Source organism: Mesoplodon mirus (assembly GCF_964341445.2).
Source record: "Mesoplodon mirus genome assembly, chromosome: 4".
Lineage (NCBI taxonomy): Eukaryota > Metazoa > Chordata > Mammalia > Artiodactyla > Ziphiidae > Mesoplodon > Mesoplodon mirus.
Genome location: NC_138979.1, coordinates 97,189,711 through 97,210,845, shown reverse-complemented (window position 1 = coordinate 97,210,845; position 21,135 = coordinate 97,189,711). Strand labels below are relative to the sequence as shown.

The following is a 21,135-nucleotide window of genomic DNA, read 5'->3' as shown; positions in this document are numbered from 1 at the left end:
AAAAAGCCTGAGCTGTAGCTCAAATCCTGACTTGGATTGCAGAGGCAGCCTAGCACGGTGCTTAACAGAACAGGCTCTGGAGACAAACTGCTGGAATTAACTTCCCATTCCTCAACTTCTTTGAGCCTCAGTTTCCTCATCTATAAAATGGGGATAATTACAATGCCCACCTGATAGAGTTTTTTTTTCTTTTTCTTTTTTGGATTAAATGACAAAAGGAAATAATCTATTTAAAGCACTTAGGGGACTTTCCTGGTGGTCCAGCGGTTAACAATCTGCTTTCCAATGCAGGGGATGCAGGTTCAATCCCTGGTCGGGGAACTAAGATCTCACATGCCGCTGGGGCAACTAAGCCCACGCACTGCAACTACTGAGCCTGCGTGCTCTAGAGCCCGCACACCACAACTAGAGAGCTTGCGCACCGCAACGAAGACCCGACGCAGCCAAATAAATAAGTAAATAAATATTTTTAAAAAATAAAATAAAAAAATAAAGCACTTAGAGCCTGGCAAACAATAAGACTCAAAAAATGTTATATAGTTACTGTTACTCTTGGCTGCATGGGCTTAGAAAAATTCTTAATCTCTTTTGCACTTAGTGTCCTCTATATAACGAGCAGATTGGATGATGATGTCAAGTCCCTTTTACTTCTAATATTCCCTGGACTGAATTCAAAGAAGTCACAAGGATACAAATGTAAAAGAAGAACTGGCCATCTCCAAAGGCTTGGCCTAGACAATGGTGACTGCTATGAATCAATACCATATATACTGACTATACTGCTGAACTGAATGAATAAGTATTTTCAGAACTTTAATGGAAAACTGATGAATTCATAAAAGTGCTAACAAAAGATCAGGATGAAAAAAAATTAATTACATGGGACTGAGTGAACTGATGAGGATGATTATAATTTTTGTGACTTTCTGTTTGAATTAAAAAAAAAAATCCCACAAGGACTCAGAGGCAAAAAATATACAAGTCAATTTTCACTGTAAAGTAAAGGAGCTGTTACAGTGGAGGATTACTGGACTAAATGTCAATATTATAAAACAGAAAAAAAATATATATATATATATGTGCCCCCCAAAATACCATATATATGCTCTGGCTGTTGAGACAGGGGGTTTGCGCCCTTAATTCTCAGCTATTATACAATTATAGAGAACATCTTCAACTATATGGATACCTAGACACACGTTACATACCTTTATTCAATAAAATGTGTTCCTGAATAGCTGGATATAAATCAAAATTTTTGAATCATACTTTAAGTTTACTAAAGGAACCCACTATCTAAAATGAGCTTTACAAAGGAATTCACAGAAAAATTCTTTTGCTACCAGCAGAATAATTCAGTAACGAGTGAAACGTGTTTGAAACATGTTTCCTTTCCCAAAAAGGAAATCAGGTTGTGTCACAATGGATGCCTGGAAATTATTAACAGGTAACCTGGGTGGAGGTGTCAGATCCCAGGGAATTTGCATGACCCGCCCAAAGCTCACCAAAAGTGTACAACTTCTCACATAAAGTTTTACAAGGAGAATTTGACAGCATTAATTGATTTAGTGTTTCCTGATGTTGCTACACATTAGAATCACCTGAGGAGCTTTTAAAATCCCTAAGCCCAGGCCACACCCTGTACCAACTGAAACATAAAGCCTTGGGGTGGGACCCAGGCAAAAGTATTTTTTAAAAGATCCTCACATTTTTCCAATGTGCAGCAAAGTTTGGGAACCACTGAACCAACCTGCCGACTTCTGGACTCTGGAAACTGGCTTTAAATTTCCACAGATCTTGGACTTCCCTGGTGGCGCAGTGGTTAAGAATCCGCCTGCCAGTGCAGGGGACACGGGTTCAAGCCCTGGTCTGGGAAGATCCCACATGCCGCGGAGCAACTAAACCCGTGCGCCACAACTACTGAGCCCACGTGCCACAACTACTGAAGCCTGTGTGCCTAGAGTCCGTGCTCCGCAACAAGAGAAGCCACCACAATGAGAAGCCTGCGCACCGTAACGAAGAGTAGCCCCCGCTCGCCGCAACTAGAGAAAGCGTGCATGCAGCAACGAAGACCCCAATGCAGCCAAAACTAAAAAAAACAAATTAAAAAAAATTTCCACAGATCTTGATGGATCACTCTAATCTTATAAGAACTCTCCAGCAAAAGCTATGAAACTGGCTCTTGCTCATCTCATTTGGCTTGGAGGAAGCATTTTCACAAAACACTATGTTTTAGGGCTTCCCCGGTGGCGCAGTGGTTGAGAGTCCGCCTGCCGATGCAGGGGACACAGGTTCGTGCCCCGGTCCGGGAAGATCCCACGTGCCGTGGAGCGGCTGGGCCCGTGACCCATGGCCGCTGAGCTGGTGCGTCCGGAGCCTGTGCTCCCCAACGGGAGAGGCCACAGTGGTGAGAAGCCCGCGTATCGCAAAAACAAAAAAACAAAAAAAAAAAAACACTATGTTTTGTGGCTGAATAATTATCTAGAACGCTGCTGCTCACACCCAAGTGTGGTCCAAAGACCAGCAGTTAACACATCACCCAGGAGTCAGTTACAAAGTCTAATTCTCGGGACTTACTCCAGACCCAACAAATCAGCATCTCCAGGAGCAAAGCCCAGGAATGTGCTCCAACAAACCCTCCAGGTGATTCTCATGCCTGCTCAAGTATGAGAAGCAACACACCAGCCTCTCGTTTCTGTATTTCTGCATTCACATATATTCAGACCTTCTGTGTTCTTAAGGAAAAATCAACTTTATTATTCTTAACTTCTGAGCTCTAAGACACATATGCCTACCATCATATTATTTCCTCTTTCTGTCTCCCTCTTAAATTTCCTTTTGAAATATTTCAACGTACTAAAAGTCCAGAGAATATTGTAATGAACCATTACATGAACTACCCATGAACTACCACATAAGTTGAGAAAAATATTAGATTTTTTACTTATGCTGAATTATTTCCTTAAGTAATTTGTGGAATAAGATTATGAATGCATCATATGACTCATTTACAATGTCTGTTATTCACATTTTCTAAAATGGTTGTAACCACAGAAGAGTAGCATATGCTTGATACTGCAATCTATTTTGTGCATTACAATTAAGAAGAGAAGATATAAACATATGGGATAAAATATCACCTTAAGTTTGCTATTGGACTCCTCATGAAGATTATCTGTTCACATCTTTGGTGTACATACCCACAGATTCTCTTATAAATTTGTATCGTTTTTTTAATCATATATTAGTATTAACATTTCTGTTTGATTCATTTACTTTCCTTATTTTTATTATCCCCTTCACTTCTGTTTTTTTATTACAAAAACAAATATTTTAAATGTTTGTACACATTTTATCCCGTTTACCTATCTTGGCTACTGTGCCTTGCCTGTTGCCTCACAATTGAGTTATTATGATGCAAATTTGAAATATTCCATTTCTTTTAATTTTTCTATACTGTCATTTAAAAATGTTTATCTTCTGAATCAACCTAGAGTTTGTTGTGATGTAGGGGGTGGGAAAACAATTTTTCTAAAATGCTATCATAAGATGATTTATTATGGAAAATTCCTCATTTCCTTGTTTTGAAACAATTTATTAAGCTTTTAGTCATAGTTGGGCCTATCTCAAGTCTGTATAGTACTGAATGAAAAAGAATTCTATTTTTGTGACTCAACACTGTCTGAATTGTTGCTTTCCAACATATTCTATTAAGTGTTAGGGCTGGACTACTATTTCTTTTCCAGAACATTTAGAAAAATTTCTAGTCCTTTCAGTTTTCCAAATAAATTTTAGAATTATTGTGTCAAACTTCAAAACTATGTTCAGTTTATTGGCATTTTGATTAGAACCGGTTTACGCTAATAAATTAAGTTGTGAGGATACAAATGGTTAAAATATCTGATGTTTCCAGTCAAGGGACATGACATCTCTGGAAAGGAGAGCCTGTTATTTACCAAGGGGAGTATATTATAAGACTACTGACACAGCACAGAAAACAGTAGTCATGCATGTGAAAGGATACTGTATAGCTAATTGCTCTCTCAGTTTCTCCTAAAGAAACCACAAGATAAGTAGGGATTTTATTCCATGGGTAAGGTTATCCTCCAGATTATGAGAGTTTCACAACCCTGAAACACATTCTCTCCCCCTCCACAACTTGATGATGATGAGAACAGATCCCACTAATCAGGCCCTATGCTTAGTATGCATTATGGCATTTAATCCTCCCACAGGGCTGTGAGCAAGTAGGAGTTCCCGGGACTGAGATGAGGCCTTCCTGAAGCTTCTTTCCAGGAGAGCTCTTACCCGTTTGGCCACAGACTGCTCCTGTAGCTCCTCCCACTTCTTCTGTTCTGCCCTTAGAAGTGCTTTATACTCTGCAAGCTCCGGCAGTTCTTCCAGCCACCGATGACGAGCATTTTGCACAGCTGTTTCTACCTGCAGGAGAGCAATTGCAGGAGAGAGAGGTAAAGGAATGTATAAAATTTCAGAAAGATCCCATATGCAGGTAACCACTATGATTTCATGTGCATTTACATTGTATTGCACTACAGTAGTTAAACTGACTTCAAGCACCCCACCTTACCCCAAACAGTAGATTCTAATCCTTCTGTTCTAAATGTCCCATACTATCCACTGCAAAAGGCAAAGCAGGAATTAGAAATCTATACATGTTTGATGGCCACTACTATTATTAGAAAGCTTTATACAAAGTACCAATTGCCATTTCCAACAAACTCCTATTTATCTTGGGGAAAAAGAAGAAGACATGCAGGAAGGCTGCTTGGTGTCAGCCGCTGTCCAATCAGTATACCCACCACCTCCTCAGACCTTGTGCCCGACATATAAACACACACACACAGGCAAGCATGCACCAACATATTGTAGTTTAGAGCCTTACACTTGGCAAATTTTCTTGCTGTCAAGAATGAATTTGTGACTATCAAGTGAGGTTGATAGTTCAGTTCTGGCAAAAATGTAAGACCTGATGAATTATGAGGGTGATCTGGTTGTACATCTGTTACAGGGTGACCACAGATCATTTATTAAATAAACTTTCCTTATTTCCTTGTTTGAAATATCCAGATACACAACATACGTAGAGCCATACACACACACAAAAGCAGAGCTGATATAAGGGGCTGAATTTTCACTAAAATACTAAATACATTTATAGGTAAATTCCAGGAAGTTAAAAATATGGGGAAAAGATAAAGCTCCTATAGAAATTTACATTACTTTAGAAGTTATTATGAACATTTCGTTTCTACTATATCATGCTATTTGTTTTTCTTCACAAGATCTGTGATTGTATAAATACCTAAGCAGCACCCCTAAAAACATGTCTCTTTGCCTATAGAACATTTTCTTAACTCTGTTGAGAAAATTATTTTTTAACTGATTGAAAGTGTCCTTGATACAATTATTGTATTTGCCTATGCTTCCAAACTTTAAGGATTCTTTGTAAAACCATGTATAACAATTTAACAAATAGGTAGAATTTCAAGTATTTATCAAAAGCAGAGTATGTTTTTTTTTTTTAAACTTTACTTCAGGCATTATCTTAAGACTTTATAATAAGTAAAAGATCTAAAATAAAAAGTATACAATAAATAATATTATATTAAGGTCCAGTGACCTCTGAGGGCTAGAAACCCTGTCAGATGGTCTGTGAGGTCAAAACTATTTTCAAAAATTTGGACCTTATTTGTCTTTTTTTTACTCCCATTCTTTCATGTGTAAATAGTGCACTTCTCCAGAGGCTACATGCTGTATGATATGTCTCTTCTCTGACAGCCAATGGCCAGTATGAGCGAGGATTCTTGTTTTTTAAAAATTTCTTAGATATTTTTCCAATACAGTAAATAGACATACTACCAACACAGAAAAAGCTCTTTCGAGTCTTCAATTTTTAAAAGCGTAAAGACATTCTGAGAACAAAAAATTCAAGAATCACTGTAATAGATAATATTGATAAATCAAATAACTCATCTTTATTCTGTTAACACAGAGCTATACTTTCCTCTGGATGACCTTTCTTGGAACCAAGTAACGTATTATAGTTTAGAGCCTTACACCTGGCACATTTTCTTGCTGTCAAGAATGAATTTGTGACTATAAAGTGAGGTTGATACTTCAATTCTGGCAAAAATGTAAGACTTGATGAATTATGAGGGTGATCTGGTTGTACATCTGTTACAGGGAGACAGAGGTTGGAATTTATAGACAAAGTCCTATTTGCAGGGGCATGCCTGCAGATTCAACTCTCAAGTCTCAACACAAATACTGTTATATACCTTATTCATTTTAAGCTTACTTATCTATAACTACCTTAGTGGAATATTTACTATAAAGTTAGATAAGAAAGATTCATAATTAAATTGTGCTTCATTCAGATGTAAAACCATCATTGTTAACCTCAGGCATCTTAATGTTTAGATGGACCTCAGAGGAGCAAACATTTTGTAAACTGAAAGAACATACAGAAAAACTGAGAGGCGACAGCTTTGTGACAGAAATATAATGAAAATTTTGGGAACAACATAAGATTGTTATCCTACCCTGGGGTGTACAAAATGTTTAAGTATAAAGTTATGAACAAGTTCAACAGTAGCACTTTATGGGTTTTCATTAATAGGCAGTCAGTTCCAATAATTTTACTACAGGAAACCTGCCTATTACCTGTCTGGCAATATTTTCACAATATTTGAGCTCCAATTCAACCTCAAGTTTCTTCAAGCCCTCCTTGATGGCTATTTCCTTCTCTTGCTCTAAATTTTGCTGGATCTTTCGCTTCTGCTCTTCTATCATGATTGCCATCTCTTTCTTGGAAATAACGTCAATGGTAGTTTCTTGGTCAGTTTGGCTGCAACAATCTGAGGTCTTCTTTTTCATTGCCTTTATAGTTTGATCCAGCTTAGGCTGCCACTCCTTTTCAAGCTGCTGAATAAGTTCTTGTTTGATCTGTTTTCAGAAGAAAAATCGTATGAAAAGAAAAATATTCAAATAAGCAAAAACTAGAATTAATAGCTAGCCAAAAAAGCAACCACAGCAGTGTTGAAAACCATCTAAACATTGTTGTAGTTATTATGTGAGGTTTAGAAATTTAGTTAATGAGAATATATTCAAGGAAATCCTGAAAGTTACTCTTTGACCTTATCTATGGGGCATAAATCACATGGAAGAGTTAAGTATATTGTGTAAGGTCAGGCTATCTTGCTCTCAAGATGAGACCTTCTGGAAGCTTTGACATTGCCACTACAATGATCACATGATAAAACAACAACAACAACAAAGAAAACTTCTACTATTAATATGTGATTTTCTATCAATGCCAGGCTTTCCACAAAGCAGGCACTGGGTAAGCATAATTAATGAACCTCAAATTGAACAATCTAAAAACCATTTTTACTTATTTGGACACATTAGAATCTTGTTTCTTATGATATGAAATTGTACTCAGTCAACTGCGTTCAAGAGGAGGGCATGGGCTTCCCTGGTGGCGCAGTGGTTGAGAGTCCGCCTGCTGATGCAGGGGACACGGGTTCCTGCCCCGGTCCGGGAAGATCCCACATGCCACGGAGTGGCTGGGCCGGTGAGCCATGGCCGCTGAGCCTGCGCGTCCAGAGCCTGTGCTCCACAACGGGAGAGGCCACAACAGTGAGAGGCCCGCGTACCACAAAAAAAAAAAAAAAGAGGAGGCCATTATTGGAAGGATGCCTTAGTGATTCTACTTTCAACAGTGTAGTGGGATGGACCCAAACATAATTAGTACTGGGCAAAACTGTGAAATAGCAAAATTTGCTCTTCCCTTTTCCTGTTTCCCACCTCCTGGGTATCCAGAGTTCTCAGACAGCTTCCCTGGCTACCACAGCCCCTGGCTGTATTGCTTCTCTCAAAAAGGTCATCTTGTGTGGCCCTTTTTGCTCTATGCTTTATGCTTTCCTGACAAAACACAAAAACATTAGCTGTCTCTCTCACCCCCCTGGTAAATAACTGGTTAGCAAATCCAACTAAAAAACAATTTGCAGCAATGTAAAAATAGGGGATTTGTTTTGCATCATCCATATTTTTTTAAATAAATTTATTTATTTATTTATTTTTGGCTGCATTGGGTCTGCGTTGCTGCGCACAGGCTTCCTCTAGTTGCAGCAAGTGGGGGCTACTCTTCGTTGTGGTGCACAGGCTTCTCATTGTGGTGGCTTCTCTTGTTGCGGAGCATGGGCTCTATGTGTGCGGGCTTCAGTAGTTGTGGCACATGGGCTCAGTAGTTGTGGCTCACAGGCTCTAGAGCACAGGCTCAGTAGTTGTGGCACACAGGCTTAGTTGCTCCACGGCATGTGGGATCTTCCCAGACCAGGGCTCGAACCTGTGTCCCCTGCATTGGCAGGCGGATTCTTAACCACTGCGCCACCAGGGAAGCCCCATTCATATTTTTTTTATAGATATATGGCTAGATATATTCCATAATATATACTTTTATGTTAAAAAATGACTAGTAAAAGAGTTTCAGGTGCCAGCATTAGACTGATGAGATTTGGGGGAGAGGAGAGGAGATTAGTAGTAGGGAGGTCAAAAGACAGGACAATGGTCTATGATTCCACCTTGAGATAGCCCCAACCCCGATTAATAGCAATCTTGTGGTCAGAAGAACCTAGTTTGAGAACTTATTGCACTTCCAACTAGGTTTTTAAGATCATAATTTGGTTCTTAATTTTCTTGGAAGCTATGAGCATTTTCTAATCTCACTTGCTACTTAGGAAATAGAAGTAAAGTTTTGTGCTTCTAAGCCTACCCAGTCATTACTTCTTTCTTCCGATCCACAATGTAGGTTAATTATTTGTTAATTATATTGGTCTAGAGTTATCAGAATCATTTCACAATATGAAATTTGATCATGGTTTCATTTTTGAGGAATCAGAAAAAGTCCTCCTCAAAACCCATTATAGGGACTTCCCTGGTGGCCCAGTGGTTAAGAATCCGCCTGCTAATGCAGGGGACATGCGTTTGATCCTTGGTCCGGGAAGATCCCACATGCCACGGAGCCACTAAGCCCGTGTGCCACAACTACTGAGCCTGCGCTCTAGAGCCCATGCTCCACAACAAGAGAAGCCACCGCAACGAGAAGCCCGTGCACCGTAACAAAGAGTAGCCCCCGTTCGACACAACTAGAGAAAGCCAGCATGCAGCAACGAAGACCCAATGCAACCAAAAATAAAATAAATAAATTATTTTTAAATTCTAAAAAAAAAAAAAAAAAAAATTATATCCTGAATTGGGCTGAAGAGGCAAGAGGTAGGAAGTTTTAAAAAATAAAACTGGTGTGAATAAGCTGCTAATAGCCCAATTCTGAGAAGTAAAATGAGTGATTATGTATGTACCTGGCAATTAAAAATAATGTCAGTTCAAGAAGAGCTGTCTCTCAACAGTTAATACTACATTTTTTTAAACATGATGACTAGAAAGAAATTTTAACCCACACCTCTTTCTGTTTCTTAACCCAGTGTGCTTTGGCTAACATCATTTCATTTTCAAACTGCTGTTTAATATCACTTTCTTGTTCTTTCAGCCACTTGTCCTTTTCCATCATAAGGGTATCTTGGTACTTTTTTTTCAAGTTCCACCTGCAGTTTCCTTACATACTCTTCTCTTTCCTCCAATAGCTGTCTCTTTAAACAAAATTCAAATAAATATCTCATATGACACTAATATTCTCCAAGTCAAATTTATAAAATAATAGTTATATGCATGCAATAGACAACAGCAACAGAGACAAGTGATCTTCCTATATGCTAACTCAATCAGTTGAATAAATTGTCTTGTAAAAACCTGCCTACATCTCAAATATTTGGACAAAAAATTTACAGATGGTTGTATTAAATGAAAAGGCATCTAATACAATAAATACATTCCCAGAGGACCAAACACTATTTTTAAAGGTGAAACTGACATTTATGTTTACACCCCACCCATAATGAGATGCATAATGTATCACAGCCCAGAAAAATGTATATTTCTGAAAAACCTGTATTCAGAGATAGGCCAAAAATTACTGTTCTATTCTAAAAGCTATGCATCCTTCAATAAAACCCAGATTGGTATGTTTTTTCATTATCAAAGATAAAATTTTTTATCAAAACTAGCTGAAGCATTATCAAATAAGAACATTCAAGTGTCAGTTCAAATTTAACAATTTGAACTATTCATATAATATTCCCTATTTATTCTAGGAACCCAGTTGATCTGAAAACTCTAATAAACCTCTACTCAAGGATCAAAATTATCTATGAGAGTTTCTGTTTGAAAAATTTTTGAAATGGTTTTCTGGAGGTCCTACCAAGATGCTATGAGAAGTAACACATTGAAGCCCACCAACTACAATACCAAGGAAGTATACCTCACATAACGAATGCTACATGGCAACCAAGCTTTTGCTCTGTGTCTCTTTGGCATTGTTTCTGATTCCTGACTATCTGGTTGTCTGGATTTTTTTCCAGTTCATAGCTGACCTGGATTATTTCTGTCTTAATTGCTATCTGAGTCTTCTCTACCACTGGCACATGCCAAGAAGATAATATCCATGTTTGTTCAGTGTTGCATGATTTTGGAAAACGTCCAGTGACTGAGGGACCCACTTCTTCAGTCAGGTCATGGGGAGTGCAGTTGTACTAAGATTATAGGACAGGCTCATCCACATGGTTGAAAAAGTTGTCCACTGTCACATCATATATCACTGTTATTATTTTTGTTTGACTGTAGAAGGAATCCCCAAACTGTCTTATCTGTGTATGTCTATCCTTCAGGAGTTGTTTCCATATGTATCTGCATTTCCTTTTGACCTAAAGAAGAAAACTGCTACCAATTTTCTGTGTGTTTGTATGTTTGTGAGTATATTAGTTAGCTTAACTACATAGTAAACCAGACCATACAGAGTCTCAGAACAACAAACACCTATTATTCTCATGATTCTGTGGATCAGCTGGGCAGTGGTTCTGGTCTAAGTCCACTCAGCTGATTTCTGCAGACGACTGAGGCTACAATGGTCTAAGATGGTGACACTCACATGTCTGGTGGTTAGTTCAATGTCTGCCAGGATGATGCAGTGACTTGGTCACATGTGTCATCATCTAGCAGGTTATCCCAGATCCTTCACATGGTGCTTGGTCAAAGAGTTCCTAAGAGTATCACGCTTGCAAGGACCAATGCATAAAAGCTTTCTAAGTGTCTTTTACATAATGTTAACTAATATCCCATTAGCCAAAGTCAGTCATTTGGCCAAGGTCAGATTCAACGGATGAGAAACAGACTATCTGTAACTGAGAATAGCTACAAAGCCACATTGCAAGGAGACACACATTCAGGGACAGGAAGAATGTGTGGCCATTTTTGCAATCCACCACAGTGAGGAAAACCTTGCTTCCTGCTTTTTACAGAAGAAAAGCAATAAATTTATTGGTCATAGGAATCCGCCAGTTGAACATACTACAGGAATATCTAATTCAAAAAGTTTTTATCACATGAGGGAAGGAAATATTTGGATAGTTTTAAAATGTTTAAACTTGTTTTGCATGCCACAGACAGTCAAAAAACTCTAACTTCTAAGGACTGACTTACCGTGATTACAATTGTATAAATGAGCCTTAGTGTGTGTAGGAATGGCATCATGAATAGGAATATTGATCATCTTTGCTTTGTCTACAGATTCATAGCCTCTACTGATCACTACCCAGTTTGAAGGGTTCTGTGTTTATGACTTTATTCCCCTTCTCTGAACAAGCCAGGTTAACATGTGAGGAAAGTCTCTGTGTTAAAATCTTTACAACTTGGAATTGAACTTGTACTTAACCTGCAGCCTGTCTCAACAAGTGTTTCAGAAAAGAGCACATATGACCCTTGTTGCAGCCCGACTTGAAAAGCTCTGCAAAGGTGCCTAGAATAAGGAGCTCTCAGAACTGGAAGATACAGCCCTCTTTCTTCCTGTCCTACAAAACCACCACGAAGATGAGTGAAAATTGACTGTAATTGGCAGCCTGAAGGAAGATAGTTTAAAAATTCATTAACGTGGCGGAGATCACCTTCCTCCCCACGGATACACCAGAAATACAGCTACACGTGGAACAACTCCTACAGAACACCTACTGAACGCTGGCAGGAGACCTCAGACCTCCCAAAAGGCAAGAAACTCCCCACATACCTGGGTAGGGCAAAGCGGAGAGATTCCCGCACAGAGGATCGGTGCCGAGCGGCACTCACCAGCCCGAGAGGCTTGTCTGCTCGCCCGCCGGGGCGGGCGGCGCTGGAAGCTGAGGCTCGGGCTTCGGTCAGAGCACAGGGAGAGGACTGGGGCTGGCGGTGAGAACTCAGCCTGAAGGGGGCTAATGTGCCACAGCTAGCCGGGAGGGAGTCCGGGAAAACTCTGGAGCTGCCGAAGAGGCAAGAGACTTTTTCTTCCCTCTTGGTTTCCTGGTGCGCGAGGAGAGGGGATTAAGAGCGCTGCTTAAAGGGGCTCCACAGACGGGCGCGAGTCGCGACTGAAAGCGCGGAGCCCAGTGATGGGCGTGGGACGCTGGGGCTGCTGCTGCCGCCGCCAAGAAGCCAGTGTGCGAGCGCAGGTCACTGTCCACGCCGCCCTTCCAGGAGCCTGTGCAGCCCGCCACTGCCGGGGTCCCGGGATCCAGGGGCGGCTTCCCTGGGAGAACGCATGGCGCGCCTCAGGCTGGTGCAACGTCACGCCGACCTCTGCCGCTGCAGGCTCGCCCCGCACTCCGTGCCCCTCTCTCCCGCCCGGCCTGAGTGAGCCAGAGTCCCCGAAGAGGCTGCTCCTTTAACCCTGTCCTGTCTGAGCGAAGAACAGACGCCCTCCGGCGACCTACACGCAGAGGTGGGGCCCAATCCAAAGCTGAGACCCAGGAGCTGTGAGAACAAAGAAGAGAAAGGGAAACCTCTCCCAGCAGCCTCAGAAGCAGCGGATTAAAGCTCCACAATCAACTTGATGTACCCTGCATCTATGGAATACATGAATGGACAACAAATCATCCCAAATTGAGGAGCCAGGAGTCAGTGCTGTGCCTCTGAGGTGGGAGAGCCAACTTCAGGACACTGGTCCACAAGAGACCTCCCAGCTCCACATAATATCAAACGGCGAAAATCTTCCAGAGATCTCCATCTCAACACCAGCACCCAGCTTCACTCAACGACCAGCAAGCTACAGTGCTGGACACCCTATGCCAAACAACTAGCAAGACAGCAACACAACGCCACCCATTAGCAGAGAGGTGGACTAAAATCATAAAAAGTCCGCAGACACCCCAAAGCACACCACCAGACGTGGACCTGCCCACCAGAAAGACAAGATCCAGCCTCATCCACCAGAACACAGGCACTAGTCCCCTCCACCAGGAAGCCTACACAACCCACTAAACCAACCTTAGCCACTGGGGACAGACACCAAAAACAACGGGAACTACAAACCTGCAGCCTGCAAAAAGGAGACCCCAAACACAGTAACATAAGCAAAATGAGAAGACAGAAAAACACACAGCAGGTGAAGGAGCAAGATAAAAACCTACCAGACCTAACAAATGAAGAGGTAATAGGCAGTCTACCTGAAAAAGAATTGAGAATAATGATGGTAAAAATGATCCAAGATTCTATTTCCCAGATCCAAAATCTTGGAAATAGAATAGACAAAATGCAAGAAACAGTTAACAAGGACCTAGAAGAACTAAAGATGAATCAAGCATCGATTAAAAACACAATACATGAAATAAAAAATACTCTAGATGGGATCAATAGCAGAATAACTGAGGCAGAAGAACAGATAAGTGAGGTGGAAGATAAAATAGTGGAAATAACTGCTGCAGAGCAAAATAAAGAAAAAAGAATGCAAAGAACAGAGGACAGTCTCAGAGACCTCTGGGACAACATTAAACTCACCAACATTCGAATTATAGGGGTTCCAGAAGAAGAGAGAAAGAAAGGGACTGAGAAAATATTTGAAGAGATTATAGTTGAAAACTTCCTTAATATGGGAAAGGAAATAGTTAATCAAGTCCAGGAGGCACAGAGAGTCCCATACAGAATAAATCCAAGGAGAAATACGCCAAGACACATATTAATCAAACTGTCAAAAATTAAACACAAAGAAATCATATTAAAAGCAGCAAGGCAAAAACAACAAATGACACACAAGGGAACACCATCAGGATAACAGCTGATCTCTCAGCAGAAACTCTACAAGCCAGAAGGGAGTGGCAGGACATAATTAAAGTGATGAAGGAGAAAAACCTGCAACCAAGATTACTCTACCCAGCAAGGATCTCATTCAGATTTGATGGAGAAATTAAAACGTTTACAGACAAGCAAAAGCTGAGAGAGTTCAGCACCACCAAACCAGCTTTACAACAAATGCTAAAGGAACTTCTCTAGGCAAGAAACACAACAGAAGGAAAAGACCTACAATAACAAACCCAAAACAATTAAGAAAATGGGAATAGAAACATACATATCGATAATTACCTGAAATGTAAATGGACTAAATGCTCCCACCAAAAGACACAGATTGGTTGAATGGATACAAAAGCAAGACCCATATATATGCTGTCTACAAGAGACCCACTTCAGACCTAGAGACACATACAGACTGAAAGTAAGGGGATAGAAAAAGATATTCAACGCAAATGGAAACCAAAAGAAAGCTGGAGTAGCAATTCTCATATCAGACAAAATAGACTTTAAAATAAAGACTACTAGAAGAGACAAAGAAGGACACCACATAATGATCAAGGGATCGATCCAAGAAGAAGATATAACAATTGTAAATATTTATGCACCCAACATAGGAGCACCTCAATACATAAGGCAAATACTAACAGCCATAAAAGGAGAAATCGACAGTAACACACTCACAGTAGGGGACTTTAACACCCCACTTTCACCAATGGACAGATCATCCAAAATGAAAATAAATAAGGAAACACAAGCTTTAAATGATATATTAAACAAGATGGACTTAATTGATATTTATAGGACATTCCATCCAAAAACAACAGAATACACATTTTTCTCAAGTGCTCATGGAACATTCTCCAGGATAGATCCTATCTTGGGTCACAAATCAAGCCTTGGTAAATTTAAGAAAATTGAAATTGTATCAAGTATCTTTTCCGACCACAATGCTATGAGACTAGATATCAATTACAGGAAAAGAGCTGTAAAAAATACAAACACATGGAGGCTAAACAATACACTACTTCATAACGAAGTGATCACTGAAGAAATCAAAGAGGAAATTAAAAAATACCTAGAAACAAATGACAATGGAGACACGACGACCCAAAACCTATGGGATGCAGCAAAAGCAGTTCTAAGAGGGAAGTTTATAGCAATACAATCCCACCTTAAGAAACAGGAAACATCTCGAATAAACAACCTAACCTTGCACCTAAAGCAATTAGAGAAAGAAGAACAAAAACATCCCAAAGTTAGCAGAAGGAAAGAAATCATAAAAATCAGATCAGAAATAAATGAAAAAGAAATGAAGGAAACGATAGCAAAGATCAATAAAACTAAAAGCTGGTTCTTTGAGAAGATAAACAAAATTGATAAACCATTAGCCAGACTCCTCAAGAAAAAAAGGGAGAAGACTCAAATCAATAGAATTAGAAATGAAAAAGGAGAAGTAACAACTGACACTGCAGAAATACAAAAGATCATGAGAGATTACTATAAGCAACTCTATGCCAATAAAATGGACAACCTGGAAGAAATGGACAAATCCTTAGAAATGCACAACCTGCCAAGACTGAATCAGGAAGAAATAGAAAATATGAACAGACCAATCACAAGCACTGAAATTGAAACTGTGATAAAAAATCTTCCAACAAACAAAAGCCCAGGACCAGATGGCTTCACAGGCGAATTCTATCAAGCATTTAGAGAAGAGCTAACACCTATCCTTTTCAAACTCTTCCAAAATATAGCAGAGGGAGGAACACTCCCAAACTCATTCTACGAGGCCACCATCACCTTGATACCAAAACCAGACAAGGATGTCACAAAGAAAGAAAACTACAGGCCAATATCACTGATGAACATAGATGCAAAAATCCTCAACAAAATACTAGCAAACAGAATCCAACAGCACGTTAAAAGGATCATACACCATGATCAAGTGGGGTTTATTCCAGGAATGCAAGGATTCTTCAATATACGCAAATCAATCAACGTGATACACCATATTAACAAATTGAAGGAGAAAAACCATATGATCATCTCAATAGATGCAGAAAAAGCTTTCGACAAAATTCAACACCCATTTATGATAAAAACCCTGCAGAAAGTAGGCATAGAGGGAACTTTCCTCAACATAATAAAGGCCATATATGACAAACCCACAGCCAGCATCGTCCTCAATGGTGAGAAACTGAAACCATTTCCACTAAGATCAGGAACAAGACAAGGTTGCCCACTCTCACCACTCTTATTCAACCTAGTTTTGGAAGTTTTAGCCACAGCAATCAGAGAAGAAAAGGAAATAAAAGGAATCCAAATTGGAAAAGAAGAAGTAAAGCTGTCACTGTTTGCAGATGACATGATACTATACATAGAGAATCCTAAAGATGCTACCAGAAAACTGCTAGAGTTAATCAATGAATTTGGTCAAGTTGCAGGATACAAAATTAATGCACAGAAATCTCTGGCATTCCTATATACTAATGATGAAAAATCTGAAAGTGAAATCAAGGAAACACTCCCATTTACCATTGCAACAAAAAGACTAAAATATCTAGGAATAAACCTACCTAAGGAGACAAAAGACCTGTATGCAGAAAATTATAAGACACTGATGAAAGAAATTAAAGATGATACAAATAGATGGAGAGATGTACCATGTTCTTGGATTGGAAGAATCAACATTGTGAAAATGACTCTACTACCCAAAGCAATCTACAGATTCAATGCAATCCGTATCAAACTACCACTGGCATTTTTCACAGAACTAGAACAAAAAATTTCACAATTTGTATGGAAACACAAAAGACCCCGAATAGCCAAAGCAATCTTGAGAACGAAAAATGGAGCTGGAGGAATCAGGCTCCCAGACTTCAGACTATACTACAAAGCTACAGTCATCAAGACAGTATGGTACTGGCACAAAAACAGAAAGATAGATCAATGGAACAGGATAGAAAGCCCAGAGTTAAACCCACGGACATATGGTCACCTTATCTTTGATAAAGGAGGCAGGAATGTACAGTGGAGAAAGGACAGCCTCTTCAATAAGTGGTGCTGGGAAAACTGGATAGGGACATGTAAAAGTATGAGATTAGATCACTCCCTAACACCATACACAAAAATAAGCTCAAAATGGATTAAAGACCTAAATGTAAGGCCAGACACTATCAAACTCTTAGAGGAAAACATAGGCAGAACACTCTATGACATCAATCACAGTAAGATCCTTTTTGACCCACCTCCTAGAGAAATGGAAATAAAGACAAAAATAAACACATGGGACCTAATGAAACTTCAAAGCTTTTGCACAGCAAAGGAAACCATAAACAAGACCAAAAGACAACCCTCAGAATGGGAGAAAATATTTGCAAATGAAGCAACTGACAAAGGATTAATCTCCAAAATTTATAAGCAGCTCATGCAGCTCAATAACAAAAAAACAAACAACCCAATCCAAAAATGGGCAGAAGACCTAAATAGACATTTCTCCAAAGAAGATATACAAACTGCCAACAAACACATGAAAGGATGCTCAACATCTTTACTCATTAGAGAAATGCAAATCAAAACTACAATGAGATATCATCTCACACCAGTCAGAATGGCCATCATCAAAAAATCTGGAAACAATAAATGCTGGAGAGGGTGTGGAAAAAAGGGAACACTCTTGCACTGCTGATGGGAATGTGAATTGGTACAGCCACTATGGAGAACAGTATGGAGGTTCCTTAAAAAACTAAAAATAGAACTACCATATGACCCAGCAATCCCACTACTGGGCATATACCCTGAGAAAACCATAATTCAAAAAGAGTCATGTACCAAAATGTTCATAGCAGCCCTATTTACAATAGCCTGGAGATGGAAACAACCTAAGTGTCCATCATCGGATGAATGGGTAAAGAAGATGTGGCACATATATACAATGGAATATTACTCAGCCATAAAAAGAAATGAAATTGAGCTATTTGTAATGAGGTGGATGGACATAGAGTCTGTCATACAGAGTGAAGTAAGTCAGAAAGAGAAAGACAAATACTGTATGCTTACACATATATATGGAATTTAAGAAAAAAAATGTCATGAAGAACATAGGGGTAAGACAGGAATAAAGACACAGATCTACTACAGAATGGACTTGAGGATATGGGGAGGGGGAAGGGTAAGCTGGGACAAAGTGAAAGAGCGGCATGGACATATATACACTACCAAACGTAAGGTAGATAGCTAGTGGGAAGCAGCCGCATAGCACAGGGAGATCAGCTCGTTGCTTTGTGACCGCCTGGAGGGGTGGGATAGGGAGGGTGGAAGGGAGACACAAAAGGGAGGGGATATGGGAACATACGTATATGTATAACTGATTAAATCTGTTATAAAGCAAAAAATAAAAAATAAAAATAAAAATAAAAAATAAAAAAAAAGAAATATCAAGAAAGGACTCATCATAAAAAAAAAAAAAAGAAAAAGAAAAGAGCACATATGAAACAGGAAAATACAACCAGGGACTCTCGGCATTGCCTTTCTTATACAGTCTGTATCCAATGCTGCAGACCTGAAGATCAACTGCAGGGAAAATGGCTTATGTGTTGCAGAGAAGGACTACCCTAACAGTTCCCTACCTTGCTCAAGTTTAATAGGCTTATGAAGACTATTAAGCTTTATAAAGAGCTTGGATAAATCTAAATAAAAAACTAAAGGATTCCCAGAGAAGGAAGAAATTAAATATTTAACGCTTTAAGTACACTGGCCCTTTAAGTGGGGAGATGGGTATAACTACAAGGGGATGGCACAAGGGAGTTTTTTAGGGTGATGAAACTATTCTGTTTCAATCCATACATGGGTTAAAAATTTATAAAACTGGACACCAAATGAAAAAGAGTCAATTTTACTGGATGGCAATTTAAAAATTAAAAAAAAAATTTAACCTGTAAGTTTTTTTGGAAGGGCCAAATAGCAGTTTTAACTTTCCTTCTTGCCCCAGTGCACAAGCATTCATGAGGCAAAATATCAGTCAGTAGCAACTATTAACTGCAACTGACCAATTACGTGAGATTCAATTTTACAGCCAAATTGATTCTTTTAAAAGTACCAGGAAATATATTCCTGAAAAGAATGACCTCTTTGAGAGAACTGCTCTTATGTTCTTGCCAATTTATATATTTAAAGAAAGAAAGAAAAGAATCACACTAGATCTTCTCTCTATTTTAATTTTTTTAAACATTACTGAGCTAAGTCTTTAATTTCTAGGTAATTTAAGATCCCTTCTAACTTTCATACTGCCGGCACTAACTAAAACAGCTCCCCTTAGCTCTTTTTCCACTAGATGGTATGTATACATGGCATGTTTTTCTACCATATTAATCTATTCAAAAATAATCAAAATGTTAAGTGACCTGGATTCCTCACCTGCTCTTTAAGTCTGTGGTAGCCACAGTCAGCTTCACTATAACTTACTCAGAAACCTCTGTATATAGAACATTTACTCGAGCCTTTAAAAATACTGTCTAATCTTGATGCAGGTGGCTTTCAAATTGTGGTCTGCAGGCTGGCCCCAAGGGGAAGGGAGAGGCAGACGTGTGTCTGGATGAGGCTTGAGCCAGGACAAGGAAGAAGACAGGAGGGGCAACTGTTTACGTGTGATTTCACTCCTGGACACTCACCAAGGGCAACCTGGAAGATTCAGGCAGGAGTAGAGAGGATACTGCAGCCCCTCCACGTTCCCTGAACGATGAGAACTCCCTGGAAAGAGGCCACACTCACACCGACCTTCCTCTCCACAGCTCCACATCCCCACATTCCCTATCATGAGACCCAAGTTCAAACTCCTGCCCTTTTCCCCAGAATAAAAGGACGCTTAAGTCCTGACAGAAATGGGTCAGAGGAAAACGTCCGTGCAGTGCACACAGGACTGTATAGAATCACTTGGGCAGCAAACAAACATACAAAACGAGGATCCCTGGGTTTCAGACTCAAAGTACTCGGGTCCACCTTGCTTATTTTTAAAACTCTCTTTTGCCTCTTAGAATAAACCTAAAGGGACGAATCACTTTCTCCTATGGGTATGCCATTTTCTGCTAGGGCTTTTACAATCATTTCAATATTTACTGTACTTTGTGAGCTGAATTAGTGTGAAACAGCCAAACGTGAAGACTTCTACAGAAGGCTGACTTCACAGGAGAGTGGGTGTACTGGTTTCAGTGAGAAACGAAATGAAGTGAACACAACACGAACTTGTCCTGTACCTTCTTCTCTTGAGCCTGTTGCTCCTTTTCCATGGTCTTCTTGAGAGTTGCTTCTAGATTATCTTTCTCTCTGCACACTTCCAGGTAACATTCCTGCACGGCCGCCATCTCCTTAATCACCTTGTCTAAGTCAGACCTTGGACACACAAAACCAGCAACTAAATATAAGGCTGCAGAACAGACAATTTTCTTCTAAACAATGGAATAAGAGAATGTTGTCTCTACAGCTTCAGGGGCAGCTAAACTCTTTCATTCTCACCTAAGTCGCAAGTGAGCTCCCTCATAAAGCTGAAAGAGCTGTTGCTTCTCCAAAGCATGCTTTGCTAACAGGCTTTCACGTATTTGGGCTTTCATGGCTTCATGGTGTTGCTGGTAAGTCCTCTCACACCTAGAAACAGACAGCAGACAGCGGAATCTAAGGCAGGGCCAGCACTACCAGAAACACCAAGACGAACTGGTTTCCCCCCTTCCTTCCCACTCCCTCCTTCTAGTGCAAAGTACAGTTAAGATCAGATTGGTCTTCCCCAACCCAAAGTGGTAATAATTAGCTTTCAATAGATGACCTTATGAGAATCTTCAAAATTTTCTTTCTTCAAATGTTTCTAGAGAAAAATTAGAAACCTGGATGTGAGAAATGCCCCAGTCCTTCAAACAG

The 21,135-nt window shown here is 39.7% G+C and overlaps 1 protein-coding gene across 5 annotated transcripts in view; it reads right to left on the bottom strand.

Moving 5' to 3' along the window:
* Window positions 1-21,135, bottom strand: part of CEP152 (centrosomal protein 152) — a 107,070-nt gene that overhangs the window by 25,476 nt on the left and 60,459 nt on the right. For all 5 annotated transcript variants that reach the window (XM_082616708.1, XM_082616711.1, XM_082616709.1 and 2 more), the window contains 4 exons: window positions 20,740-20,868; window positions 20,481-20,616; window positions 6,685-6,966; window positions 4,309-4,440 (listed from right to left, as the gene is read on the bottom strand). In XM_082616708.1, coding sequence (XP_082472834.1) covers window positions 4,309-4,440; window positions 6,685-6,966; window positions 20,481-20,616; window positions 20,740-20,868 — 679 coding nt within the window. The remainder of the gene's footprint in view (window positions 1-4,308; window positions 4,441-6,684; window positions 6,967-20,480; window positions 20,617-20,739; window positions 20,869-21,135) is intronic.